Source organism: Neolamprologus brichardi, chromosome 2, assembly GCF_056152115.1.
Source record: "Neolamprologus brichardi isolate AB-2024 chromosome 2, ASM5615211v1, whole genome shotgun sequence".
Taxonomy (NCBI): domain Eukaryota; kingdom Metazoa; phylum Chordata; class Actinopteri; order Cichliformes; family Cichlidae; genus Neolamprologus; species Neolamprologus brichardi.
Window position 1 is genome coordinate 8,836,427 of NC_142105.1, and position 13,971 is coordinate 8,850,397.

The following is a 13,971-nucleotide window of genomic DNA, read 5'->3' on the forward strand; positions in this document are numbered from 1 at the left end:
GAACTGTAAAATGAAGCGGGGGAATGTAAATGTGATTTATCACTTCATGCCAACAAGCATCAGTCTGTCCTGGATCGCTGCTTCTTTGTCCTCACATTTCCTCCTCCTTGGCTCCTTCTTGTTGTTTTTCCGTTCCTTTTTCTCCAGCTGATATTAATGGATTCGGCCCAAAGCGTGAATGCATGAATGCATGAAGGATGCGGTGAGGATGTTAGTGGGGTTAGTGGAGGAGGTGGAGGGGATGGGTGAGGAGGAGTATGGACAGGGGGACAGTCAGAGGAGGGAAGGAGGAGGTGAACAATGCGTGGCAGTGTTAAGTCCACACACACGCATACACAAACACTCAGACCCTCGGCGGCGGGAAACTGTAGCTCAGCCAGGCGAGATGTGAGCACACCTTTTGTTTAGTCGCCAGGGACGACAACATCACCTGGCAAGGAGACGCATTTTGAGCTCACTACCTTCTAAACGAGTCTCGCTGAGACTCGCTGAGCTCTTTGATACAGAAGCCAAAACAATGGAGCGCTCCCCGCGGGCGAGTTTAGTCTCCAAAACACACCTGCGCCTTCTACGCTGCTGCTCCGACTCCAGGCATGTTAATCAGAGCCGAGTGTAAAGTTTGACGAACAACACGGCCGACACAGAAGCATCGACTCGTCTCCTGCAGCGGGAAACGCTTCACTTTTGTTTGCTCGTATTGCTCTGTGCACAACGCCGTCATCAATCTGCCATCAAGTCGTTTTATTTTCAGCATCGCGAATCCATATACAGAGTATATCATCAGTACTACGAAGCCCAGTACACTGGGTAATGTGGTGTCAAGCTAGGTACCAACACTCAACAGCTCTTGGTATCTTAGTCACGTTCACGCTTGATACGGATCCTCTGGCCTTTTACTAACATTTTAAAGCTGTTAGCCAAATCACTGCTCATAATTACTCTGGATTTCATTAAAATATGATGCCTCCACCGAGGCATAAGACAAGATGAAGGAACGTTTTTAGTGCTGTTGTTTTTCTTCTCTCTCTCAGCAAGATAAAAGCAAACCAGACCAGTGGGTGGAGACGTGGGCTAAAGGTGAGGGAAGAAATTCTGGTTCAGATCCAATTTTATGAAATTAAAATATCGGCCTTGCTGAGAACATTTTCCCAGGCGAGTCCATAATAATCATAGGTGCTTTCAGTGGTTAACGGGCTCCTGAGTCCCTTAAAATACCTAAATAGGCCGACCCTAAACCCCTACTTGGCTGAGAATGACTTCAGTTATTCTAATTCCTGTGCTTACTGTAAAGTTTTCAAACTTTTTCTTCTGGTTCTTCATGCTACTTGGATACTTAAGCCTCTGTTATTGCTTCACCCAACACCTCCAACATCTCCTTAAGCCGCTACCTTCCCATGCAACTACATGGACCAATACAGCTTCAACTCCCATCACTTCATTACATGGACTTAATCGTTTTAATGACTCAGCTGCCACTCCACCGTCAAGTTCAATTCAAACATCAGCCAGCAGCAGAGCATCAACATAAACGAGCAGCGTCCATAGCTTTAATGCAGGTTTTGGTAACGTGGCATCAAATGCAGATTTAAGCAGGAAGCACAGATTTCTTTTTTTTTTAATCGGTATTTGGAGCATCAGGAACAGCGCTGTGTGTTTTGGAGCATAAATACGTCTGATTTTAGCCACAGTTGTAAATGATCCCTCCTGCTGACTGCCTCCCGGATGGATGAGGTTTGGTTTCGTTAATGCGATATTTAAGCGTATTACTCACTTGCGTAAGCGGAGTTGGCGGTGGAGCCGTTGAGGAAGCTGGGGGATCCAGGTACGCCCAGGTTGGTCATCCCTGCCCCGTATCCGTTCATGGTGGACGTGATGGTGTTGTAGTTGGACTGCTGAGGCGTGGAGCTCGGCACGTAGCCGCGAGGAGACACGCTGTTTGAGTTACGGGAATAGCCTAAGAGGAGGAAGAAGTACAGCTCTTCATCATGTGTCCATACGCTGACTTCAGTGTTTGAATAGATAATCAATCATCTCTCATCATTACTTCATAATTAAGAAATGAATCTTTACTTTAAGACTGTGAAATTCAAAAAACATTTACTTGATGTGACGACTTCCAAGAGTAACTGTCACTCTAAATTTCTCACAGTTCGATTGAACTGGACCCACGCTGTGCATTTCCAGCTCCAAATTTGTTATTCTGGGCCTACAATAGCTTTGCATGATTCCCAGCAGTTGGTGCGGTGCCTCAATTAATGTTCATTTAGCCCTTCTCCTTTAAACTGTGTAGGATAAAGTAGATATAATTATTCAAAATGTTTACAACAAATATGTTATCTGGTTTTAACTCCATTAATCATCTCATGACCTTTTTGATTGATCGGGTGACCCTTTGGTCGAGAACCACTAAACCAGCAGACAAATTACTAAAGTAGTGAGTTCACTGTGAAATCTGTCTTTTAATTCCAAACACAATGTTTTGTACAGCCTCTCTCCGCCCCAACCTCCTCCTTCTGACTCTGGTCTCGTAACAGCTTTAAGCCCAGCCCACCTGAGCGTGAGCAGTTTTTATTTATTCGTTTTTCTCAAATGCAAAAACACAGTCGAAGGCCTGTAAGGGCAAACCAGACTGACAGGTAGAGATATGAAACTGAAAAGCAGTATTCATCACCACCACAAACAGAAGATCTTGATAATGATCTTGTAAAATTATTCAGAATAAACAAACAGAATACAAAACTAATATCTTTTTTTAAACCAGGAATGTAAATGTTTGGTGGTCTAAAACTGGTTTGACAAAAGGCCAACTCACATAGTAAGAAAACCTACAAATTACCCTACATTTTGCTGACCTCCTCACTGTGACCTCAGCAGTGACATCATCGCGCCTGTCACTGCTGGTCTCCTGTTATGAAGAGCTCGCCTCGAGGTCTGCCCTTCATCTGTCACCTGACTCCTGCTTTTTACTTACCTCTGGTCTCCCTTCTCTCCCCTCTCACCCCCCCATGCGCCCACTGATTGACCCTCATCCAAGATGCATTGAATACCAATGTTCCCGCAGCACTCAGCCTGACCTCTGACCCCCTCCCGAGGCTCCACAGTTCCCACCGACCTCGGGACGAGCTCACTTAGCAGAGCTAACAGAGTGCCAAGTAGCACATTACGCCCTCTCTCTCGCCTCACCCTCCACACTCTTTCCCTTTCCCCCAACTTCCCATTTTGGGCCAACGCAATTCCCAGCAGGAGCGGCTGATGGAGCGCTGCCCAGGGACGAGGGCGAGGAGAGGCGGCGATGGGAAACACATGTGGAGTAGCAGAGTGCAGGGAGCGGCCGAGCACTCAGAGTAAATGTAAGGATTGTTCTGTAATAAAAAAAATAATGCCTTAACAAATGAACTGAGTGTTGGGTGGTGTTTGTCTTGGTGCGTTCCCTCTCCCTATCCATTTCGCCACAGCAGCGTGGGAAGCAGATCGGATGCAGGTCACATCCTGCGCGCTCATTCACACCGAAGCCTGAAACGTGTTTGCTGCAGAGCAGTGCAGATGAGCTGGTTGACGGACAGTTCGGATTTCACTGTGTACACAGTGAGGCGGACCAGCGGGTGGGCGGTTTACGACGTCTTTAATGACAAAAATTAACGACTAGAAAAGATCCTTCAGAATTATTATTATTAGTTAAAAATTTATTTATATACCGTTTTTGTCACTTTGACGTATTTAAGCTCTATATTTTTAATATCTTTTCCTTCTGTATAAACCGATGACGGTTCTCTGTCTAAAATCATAAAAATCCTGCTGCTACTCTACTGTATGTACTGTAATTACACTAGTTTAAAGAACATCATATGTATCAGATATCTGAGTATTAGTGTACTGACAACAAAAATCATCAGGTAGTGCCTCTATGATAGCAATAATGTTAGGAAGCAAGCTAAGCCTAGCCAGCTAGCTGTAATTTAGCAATGCAGCAAGAATATGTTGCTGGTAAAATTGTAGCATTCACTAATTTGTAAATTAAAACAACCAGTTCAATCAATGTCTGAGAGTTAGCAAACTCCATTTACTAAAGACAGCATTTTGCTATGCTGGATAGCTAGTAGTTATTCATCTTTTTATGACTCAAATGCTCTGTGACTGCCAAAATTCCTGATTAGACAAAACTCAATTTCTTCTGGCTAGAGTTAGCTAATTTTAGTACTAACCAAAGCAGAAAAACTACTTGCTAGCCAACATATCACTTAACAGTTAGCTAACTTTAACCTGCTTCCTCACTAACACTACAAAGCCACATCAGTGCTAGTTCCTGTCCTTACTTGTTTCGCAGGGAAATAGTCGTTTGATAGCATTAGCAGTTAGTGGACTATTTTTAAGCTAACATTAGCTGCTGTTGTTTACGGCTAGTAGTACAAGGGCGACAGGCATTCAGGGAATTTACTTGGAAGTGAGAATACACATCTTCAAAAAAAAAAAAAAAAGCCTTATCCATCATTCTGTAAGCTTTACATGCAAAGTTATAAAGAAGGCTGAAAGTGGGCAGTTAAGTAAAAACATGTTTTTGGGGGTATTTTTCCTGGTATCAGGCTTCCCTCATGACCCCATAAACTCTGACAAAGACAGACTCCAGAGGAAAAAGCCTTCATCCTGCAGGAGGATGACATGATGCTGAGCAGGCCAAGCTGAATTGGAGCTGTAAATTACCTGCCTCGTCCGCCTGATAAGGTCTGGGCTTGGGAGCTGCTGTTTTTATTAATGTTTTAATCACGGTGGATAATTGCAAGGGGCACACAGAGCCATTTCATACTTCATAACAGCGGGGAGGACGGCATTAGATCCTCGGTGTAATGTTTCCGACTGGACCACAGTTATGAATTTTCAGCATGGCTGCTACCTCGTTTCCCATGACCTCATAGATTCCTGTAAGGTGTTCGCTGCCGGGCCGATGGGAAAACCAGGCCACGGTTTGTGGTGGAAGTGGAGGGGGGGTGTCCGGGGAGTAAAAGCAGCTCGATCTGCTTCCTGTCGACGCGTTCACAAGCTGTTTGCTGCATGTTTTCCTGAGCGTTCCTGACAGAAGCAGAACTGACTGCTGAAAGGAAACACTGAGGATAACAAACCCACAGAGCTACAGTGGAAACACCACCGAACGTATCTGCTAACAAGAACTGAGATATATCAGATTTCCACTGATGTCCAAAAACTTGTAGAAACACTTCAGTGAACGTGCTCTTGTTTATTTTGACTGTGTCTGATAGCAGGTACTAAAACAATAAACATGAATTCATGTGCTGCTGAAAATAGTCCACAAAAATATCTCTACAGAAATTTAAAGTGGACTGGAGTCCAATGACGTCCAGTGAACTTTCCTAACGTCCGCTAAACCACTCCAGTCTACTGGACTCTTCTAAAGACTCTTTTTAACTCTCAGACTCTCAATAAAGTTGGACCCTAAAAACGTTTGTTGGATTTTACTTAACTATACTAAACTCTCTGTCTCTGCTGGATTCTAGTGGACAGTCAACCCTGCTGGTCAACAAAGTCTACTTGGCCTCCATTTGTCTTTAATGCACACTTGTGATGCGGCGTAAACCATGAGGCCTCCACCCCCTCCCTAGAGGATCATGGGTAGCAGCGCGCTCTCACCTTGGTCGGCCTGCGAGGCCTCGGAGATGTTGACGGCGAGCTGACTGCTGAATGAGTTCACTCCCATCATCCCCGAGTGAGCGGCTGAGCCAGTGAGCGACGGCAGCTGGTTGTGACTGCGAGGGACGCTGTAGAGCGCCTCGGTGAGGTCGGCCGCTCGCTTCAGGATGATTTCCTGCAAGGAGAGGGGAGGACGGGACATTATTTTGTAAGAGTTACTGTTGGCATGAAAATGTTGGACAGCAGTGAACCTCAGTTCTGCGGTTCCCACCAGTGAACTAAATTTAGAGTTCACGGGACGTATGATGATGTTGAAGTTTGACATTTTTTGAATCTCTTGTTTTTATGTCATATTGAAGTGTTAGCAACGTAAATATTCACTGAAAATTTTAGTAAAATGCCACATGGATGTTTGCGCTTGAGTAGAAGGTGATTGTCTGGACATATATATACAAAAAGATTAAAATTCACACATTGGAGAACAAAATAGTTGCGAAGTGCTTGGAGTGAGTGATGAGGGTTACTCAGAGTGAGGTGATTGGTGAGGTGGGTGGACAGGGGTGAGGTGTGGGGGGATAGCATTAGTTAATTGTCTGAATGACCCAGGGGAAGCTGTCAGTGTAGTAAATGCAGGGATTCTGTTAGACGTATGAAGTCTAACACAGTTTTTCATTCAGGAGTCTGAGATTTCTGTCCTCTGTTAGAGCCTCACTATTACATTTTACTTATCATTACTCATCATTTATTTCTGAGATATATCCTGAGGTTTGTGATGGGATGTTTCACTGATCCTCATGTGTTTGAGTTTGAAGAGGCCAAAGGTCAAAGTGAAGGTGCTCCCTCACCTGGTTGTTGTGTGGCATCCCGTACAGAGCTTCCACCAGGTCGGCCGCTCGCTTCAGCAGCACCTCCTGAAAAAAGACAAAAATGGGAGGTTTAACAGAAAACACAACACAAGGAGGACAGAAGAAGAATCAGCAGGAAGCCATTTTCTCACACACACATTTTCCAATCAGCCCACAGGAGAGGAAGCGTCCAATCTGAGAGTCTGGGTTTAATAATGTGACTGATAAACAAGTGAATACAAACACAAGAAGAGGGGGTGATGGGTAAAAAAAAAGGAAAGGAAGGAAAGGACCAAAAAAGAGAAAGAAGGAATGAGAAAAGGAGACAGGATGGAAAAAAATTAAAGTAAAAACATTAAAATGGACAGGGATAAATAAATGATATCAACAGAAGGAAACAAGAAGGAACAAGAAAGGAAAGGAGGAAGAAATAGAGAAGGGATGGAAAGAAACAAGGAAAGGTGAGGAAACAAGAAAAACCATTAATGAAAGAAAGAATGCAGGAAGGAAGGAAGTGAGGAAGGGAAATATAAAGGAAAAAGGTGAAATAAGGAAACAAGGGAGGAAAAAAGGTGATGTAAACAAAGCGCTGAATGGAGACACAGGAAAGCCTGAGGATGATCAGCTGACAGAGGGAGGAGGAGGTGTGGAGTCCCAGAGGAGCAGCAGTGGGGAGGTGGAGGCCTCTGCTGGATCTCCCTGAGGTATTACAGCAGGAGAGGGAGAGAGGGAGACTTGTTTTTCACGTGAAGTGATGAAGGAAGAGGAGGAGGAGGTGACGGCTGCCACTCTCTAGGTTCAGCCATCAGAGCTCCAACCGCACTGCAGACGCTGTTCCCGAAAGTTCGAGGCGGCCAGGAAACTGACAGGAACTGACGTCAATTGGAGATTCGGCCCCGTGCGCCTCCCCCGGCCCCCGACCCAGAACCTACACCCCTCTCTGAAAGGTTCGCTGACATCAGCACGTCACAGGTTTCCTTCACTTTTGTTCCGTCGTCTCCTTTTTCCTCTCCCCTTTCTCTGTTTCTTTTTCCCTCCTGTCTTTCCTTCCTTGCTTTTATCCTTTCATCAGTTATTATTTCCTTTTTTGCTCTTTCCATTTCTTCATTGTTTCTAGTATATATGATTTTCTTTGAGACTTCTACATCAACAGTGAGACTTTTTCCCCCACAACAAATATAAATAAATTGCAAAAAAAATACACAAATATAATACAAATAAAAACTCATATATGCAAATGAGTATTTAATAATTATTTTTTAATTTGTCATCGAGTCATCATGGTTCAGGCTTTAAAAGGTCAAAGAGCAGCTTAAGGGCAGCGTCTGATGCCCTCAGCAGGCTTCCTGGAACTGGCCAATGAGAACAAATACAAACATTTCATGCATTGAACTAAAGTGAATAAAGCTTCCTGGCGTTCGTCTGGCATGTCAGCGGATCGGTGTACTTCCTGGACCTCTGGTTATTTTTACTCGAGGCTGAAATTTGTCGATTTGTTGTTCAGCAGCGTTAAACTGTCCCTCCACAGAGCAGCGGTGCAGCTCTAATATGAAGTAAAGGAGTGCGAGAGCTCCACCTGTGATTATGAATGTGCGGCTGACCCTGAACCGCATCTTTGAACTCAGCATTAGAGATTCTGCTGCTGTCGAAGCTGCCGAGGAGAAACGTTTCCCTCATCTCGCGGCTGTCAGCACGAATCACTCCTGCCGCTCAAATCTGCGCCTTCTTATTTCTGTCGAGTTTCACTGCAGAACGCAGAGATTAAAGGGGATTTTTACTTTGGATTCTACTGTTTTTTTTATTGCATTTTAACTTTCTGCTGGAGCCGCAGCTTCTAAACAAAAACGTCTCCAGAGACGCACTTTGTGTTCTCTCCCTGGCCAATCAGAGCGCTTCCTCGGAGTTGGCAGCGAACCGGCCTTTGACACACGGAGGTCTCCGTTTCCCACGACAGGCGATGACCTCGGGGGCAACGGTCCAGCACGCGGACGCTTTTTTCCTTGACCTGAAGCTTGAACGGCGAAGTGAACGCATCACTGTTTGTTTACACCAGAATCAGCTGTTTGATGAGCTCTGCTCGTTCTTCTCTTTGCTCCCTGTTTCCTTTCTTCCTTCCCTCCTTCCTTTATTTCCTGCCTTTGTCCCATCTTCCTCTTTCCTGACTTCGTGTATTCCTTCCTACTGTCTCTCTTTTTTAACTTTGGTTCCCAATCTTTCTTTCATTCTCTTCTCCCCCTCTCTTCCTTCTTCATCTTTCCTTGCTTCTATTCCTCCTTCTTTCCTGTCCTCTGTATTCCTTCCCTTTTCTCGAGTCTACTTTTCTTCCTTCCTGCTGTCTTTCCTTCTTGCTGTCTTTCCTTCTGTGTCCTCCTCTGCATTCTTTTTCCATCTCATTTACCTTTTTCCTATCCTCCTTCCTTCCCATCTTCCTACCTTCTTGCCTTTCATCTTTTTCATTCCTTTCTTCCTACTGCTTTTGCTTTTTCTTTCTTGTGTCATCCCCTTTCTCCCTTCCTTCCCTCCCTCCTGTCTTCCACATTCCTTCCTTTCCTTCCTTTTCCCCCTTCTTTTTATTTTTTCTATATTCCTGTCTTCATTCATGGTGTCTTTCCTTCCCTCCTTCCATCTTTCCTTTTATTATTAATCTTCATTTCCTCATATTTCCTCATGTTATTTTTCTGCTCCCTTTCCTCCTTTATCCTCCACTCACTGATTTGAAAACTTCCCTTGTTCTTTCTTACTTTTCTTTCTGTCCATCTTCCTTCCTACCTTTCTTAACTGTTCCAAATGTCCTTTTTCCATTTTGACTTGCTTCCTTATCTGGGTTCCTACCTTTACTTCCTTATCTTTTTTCTTACCTTAGCTCCTTCTTTCTTCCTTCCCACCTTTCTGCCTAGATTACTGTCTAGGAAGGAAGATAGGAAGCACGAATCCTTTGCTACTTATTTCCCGTCTTCCCTTTTTCCTTCTCTCCATCACTCCTTAATTCTCTCCTTTCCTCAGTCCTTCATTACCTTTCTTGCTTTCCTTCCCTCCTGTCCTATTTCCTTCCAGCTCCCCTGTTTTTTCTTTTTCAAACTATAACCCCAAATAATCAGCCTGACAGGTGAAACCACATCTCTGCCAGCGTGTTTCTGTGTGCGTGTTTTTATGTATGTGTGTGCATTTCTCTGTGTGTGTTTCTGTTTCTATGCGTGTGCTTCTGTGTGTGTGTGTGTGTGTGTGTTGGTCCTCTGGCTTCATTAATCTCCATTAGAAAACAGAAGTTAGTTAATGTCTCCTTCGCTCGGCTGCGGCAGCGAGACGCCACGCAGCAGCAGCTGCCCGTCTCTCTCTCTCTCTCTCTCTCTCTCTCACACACACACACACACACACACACACACACACACACACACACACAGAGTTACTTACACACAACCGTACATACTCAAACATACACACGTTAAATATACAGTTGGCAGACACTAAAACCTCACACACACAGAAAAGACTTCAGCAGCTCTGTGTGTATGTCTGTGTTTTTGTGTGTTTGTGTGTGTGTGTCCTCCTTCTATTTTCATTAGCTTCTGACAGACACAACAGCCTTCTCAAGTTAATGACGCCTCCGAGGCCTCGCTGCTGCTGCTCAGTGTGTGTGTGTGTGTGTACTTGCACTTGTTCATTTGTTGGTGGGCTCTCTGTGATTTGTGAATTAGGCGCTGTACTAGTAGTACTACTACTCGGAATAAGAAAAGAACAACATGAAAACAGGAAGGAGAGAGAGGAGGAGAAACAGAACATAAAAAGGAAGTGGAGAACAGAAGAAACAAAAGAAGTAACACAAGAAGAAGAACGAGGAAGGAGAAGACAGAGGAGGAGAAACAGAAAAACCATAACAGAGAGAAACAGAGTAAAGGAAGGAGTAGAAGAAAAAAGGATGAAGAAGAGGAGAAAAATAAGATGAACAAGACAGCACAAAAGGAAAAAGATGGACGAGAGAAAACAGAAAATAGAGAGAAACAAAGAGAACAATAAAAACAGAAGAAGAGGAAAAGACAGAGTAACAACAACAACAACAGTAACAACAAAGGAAGCAGAACAAAATAAAAATAGAAAAAATGGAGGAGTTTTAGAAAAATTAAGATGAAGGGAAAATACGACAGGAAGTAAAAAAAGGGGAAGGAAGAGGAAGAAGAAGCAGAACAAACATGAACAGAAGAAGAAGAGTTGGTGTTTCCTGCTGACTGAACGAAAACGTTTTTTCCTGTTTTTGTTTATTTTCTTTTGTTTTCCTCCTTAGGATCAGATTTCCTCCCTCCTGCTGCTCGATCTGTTTCTTCCTGTCGGAGCAACTAATTGACTCCACGCCACACCGCCATACATCCTCATTCACGCCATCACACACACACACACACACACACACTAACAGCGGCCAGGCCACACCCTTTACACACACACACACACACACACACACACAGACAGCGCCATCGGATTCCTGTCAGAGCGAGTGCCGGCAATCAGAGCGCCGGGCGCTTTAACGGCGCTGAAAGGCCCCGATCGATGCGGTAATGCACTGGCTCCCAGTTATCATCATCATCATCTCTTATCACTGACCCACACCTCCAGCAGCAGGAGGAGGAGTGTGGGGAATGTGGGAGAAGATGGAGGAGAGAGGAGGGATGGGAGATGAAGACGAGGATGAAGAGGGTCTCTGGGTGTTTCCCTTCAGCTGAAAGGAGATGGATGGTGGGGAGTGGGGGGGGGGGGGGGGGTGGAGGAGGCTAAATGGACATATGAAACAGCTGAGAGACGAAGGCAGCTGATTGGATCATTGGGCCCGAACATCTTGCTGGTTAATGATTGGCTGCTCAGACGCTCGCTCCAATGTGCGAGTCGCCGTTTCACCAAACTTCACTACATTTGATTTACAATACTTCAGTAACTGCAACTCTGAGTGGAATTTACGAATAAAAAGGGGGAAAAAATACAAAAACATCATAAAAATATTGGAGAAAAAAATGTGAAAATAAGTCGATGAAAATTATTTAAAAAATATATTTATAAAAACTGAATTGCAGAACAAAAGAATGCTTCTAGAAAAGCATAAGCACAAAAAAATCTAAAGGAAATAGCTCATAAATTGATTTTAGATAAATAAAAATATTAAATAAATAAAAAATAAAATAAAATAAAGGAAAGAAAAACAGTGGTCGACATCATAACTACATAACATGTATTTATTTAGGGTGGGGGTAAAATCAGTGGAATGGCTCTTTGCCTTTTAGCAGTGCCTGAAATTAAACGTTTGTGTGCGACAGTTCAAAAACAGGCTGCTCATGTTCATCTGATTTGATAAATGAACTCAGCTCATGAAGAGACAGCAATTAAAATGTGTAGAGAATAATGGTGTGAAGACTTCCTGTGAGGAAATGAAAACACATTCCTGCACTTTGGATTGTCCCTCTGTGGAAGATTATCAGCAACTCATAACCAAAGTGTCAGTTGATACAGACAGTGTCACGTAAACCACTGTTTTTTTAAACATTAACTTTTTTGCTGCTGTTTGGTTTTTGGAGCCGCAAGATTTAGACGAAAGGGAAGTCCTAAGCTATCGGCTAACAGTAACTAGCTTTGTTATTGTTTGCATCTGTGGACTGTATGTAAACATAACTAAGATGAAGATACCTGCTAGTCTGTTAGTACAGTAACCTCACAGCAGCCATATTATTGGACAGATAATCTTATTAGAAATACTCCACCAGCACAAACACGGTCCACAGGTCCCGTTCAGGGACTTAATTAGCTGAGGTGAAGCCTAGCAGACACCTAGCAGGTACAGCCGCCTGTGTCACCGTGTCAAAGAGGCCACCTCCCTCCATATATTCCTAAAATAGCTGCTCACTTTTGCTTCTGACAAAAAGGAAGAAAGCAGCGAACCAATAAGACTATTTAGGTGCTTTAGCTCTATTACTGAGCGCGAGTCTGTGTCCTCTGAAATGTACCAATTTTACTAAAGCAAATTCTAATTCGACATCAAACATCTTTCAGCCACATTGAATCTTACTTGTATTTTAATAAACAGAACCACAATGACATGCAAACGTCACCACGGGAGGCAGACGGATTCAACTGAACACATACACCTTCGCTTTCCAGTTCAGACCAGTTTATCTCAGTCTGGGAGGGTTTCACCATCATCAGTGAGTCCAGAACGAGGTGGGTCCTCCTCCTCCTCCTCAGTGCTGCGTTGATTAAACCCACTGAGACTCGTGCTTCTCTTCACATGAAACCTCCCCGTAGCTCCTGTGTAGGTGTGTGTGTTTGTGTTCATGTGGACTCTGTATCACAGAGCAGCCAACAGGAAGCAACTCCTTTGTTTTATTAAGGTTTGAGGCCATTTTTACTTTCCTCTAAAAGAACCCAGTATAGACGATCAGCTGGCTAGAGATGTCTCTCAATAAAGTAAGTAAGTAAACACTACAGAAAATTTATTTTATCAGACGTGAAATATTAAAACATATATGCTTTTACTTAAAGTGGATCTATTGTGCTGTAGAGAAACACATCATCAACATGCAGGCATATTCTCTATTTAAGTAAAAAAGGGCAAATATTTTGCTTTTCTTTGTTTCCTGTCAGCATTTCCTCTTCTAAAGGTAGATTTTCATGTTAAGCTTGACTAAAATTTCTAATTAAGACGTCAGTGTATACACAGTAATCTCTTTGAACCAAAGGATCAGGCTGCAGACTGCTGGAAACTTTCAGATTTATACTATTTTTCTATGTTTTGTGTCATTTAGTGAGAATATTCCTCATGCGAAGACCTGAAGCAGCCAATCTGAAATAAAGCTGGTGCAAAGAGGGAGGGGCTGAAACTGCTTGTTTCAGTTTGAACTGACGGCTGCTCTGTGGTCGAGCGTAAGCAAATAAAGATTTATATTTTGAACTGTGAGTGCAGAAGTACCCTAGTAGACTTGTCAATAATAAACAGTAAACTGATATTTAATATTTAACTAACAGTCCTTTTTCCTGACAAATAATGACATTTCTCATCTCTAATGATTAATGGTAATATAATATATAAAGGTAAATTGTTGGTATAAAGCTTAAGACTGCACCTGCTTTTGTTGTTAAACACTTTGCTGGTGTGTTTATCAGTTTGGTCACTCATTTTAGGTCATATAAAAAAGCTTTTAGTCAATTTTGCACATTCTACTCACATTTTGGGAATGACTGTGTTAAAACTTCAGTTCAGAATTGAAAACTTCACAAAAAATGTTTAAAATGTCAGCAAAAGTGACTAAATGAGCGCGGCTTAATCCCCAAAGAGGGCTTCTGGGGATTACAAATGACTGTATATGGCTGTCATGAAGATATAAAATTCACGGTTAAATATTTTAAAGCAGTTTAACTTGTAGTGGTATATGAGCAAAATTTATCTAAGACTAGGAATCACTCTTACTGTACTTCGTTTCCCTCCCAAATAACCGTTAAAAAAAAAAAACCC

General features: G+C 43.1%; 1 protein-coding gene across 3 annotated transcripts in view; it reads right to left on the reverse strand.

The window, feature by feature from the left end:
• LOC102775638 (transcription factor COE3) overlaps positions 1-13,971 on the reverse strand; it is a 143,095-nt gene that overhangs the window by 7,771 nt on the left and 121,353 nt on the right. For all 3 annotated transcript variants that reach the window (XM_006797614.3, XM_006797615.3, XM_035910662.2), the window contains 3 exons: positions 6,486-6,551; positions 5,641-5,815; positions 1,772-1,954 (listed from right to left, as the gene is read on the reverse strand). In XM_006797614.3, coding sequence (XP_006797677.1) covers positions 1,772-1,954; positions 5,641-5,815; positions 6,486-6,551 — 424 coding nt within the window. The remainder of the gene's footprint in view (positions 1-1,771; positions 1,955-5,640; positions 5,816-6,485; positions 6,552-13,971) is intronic.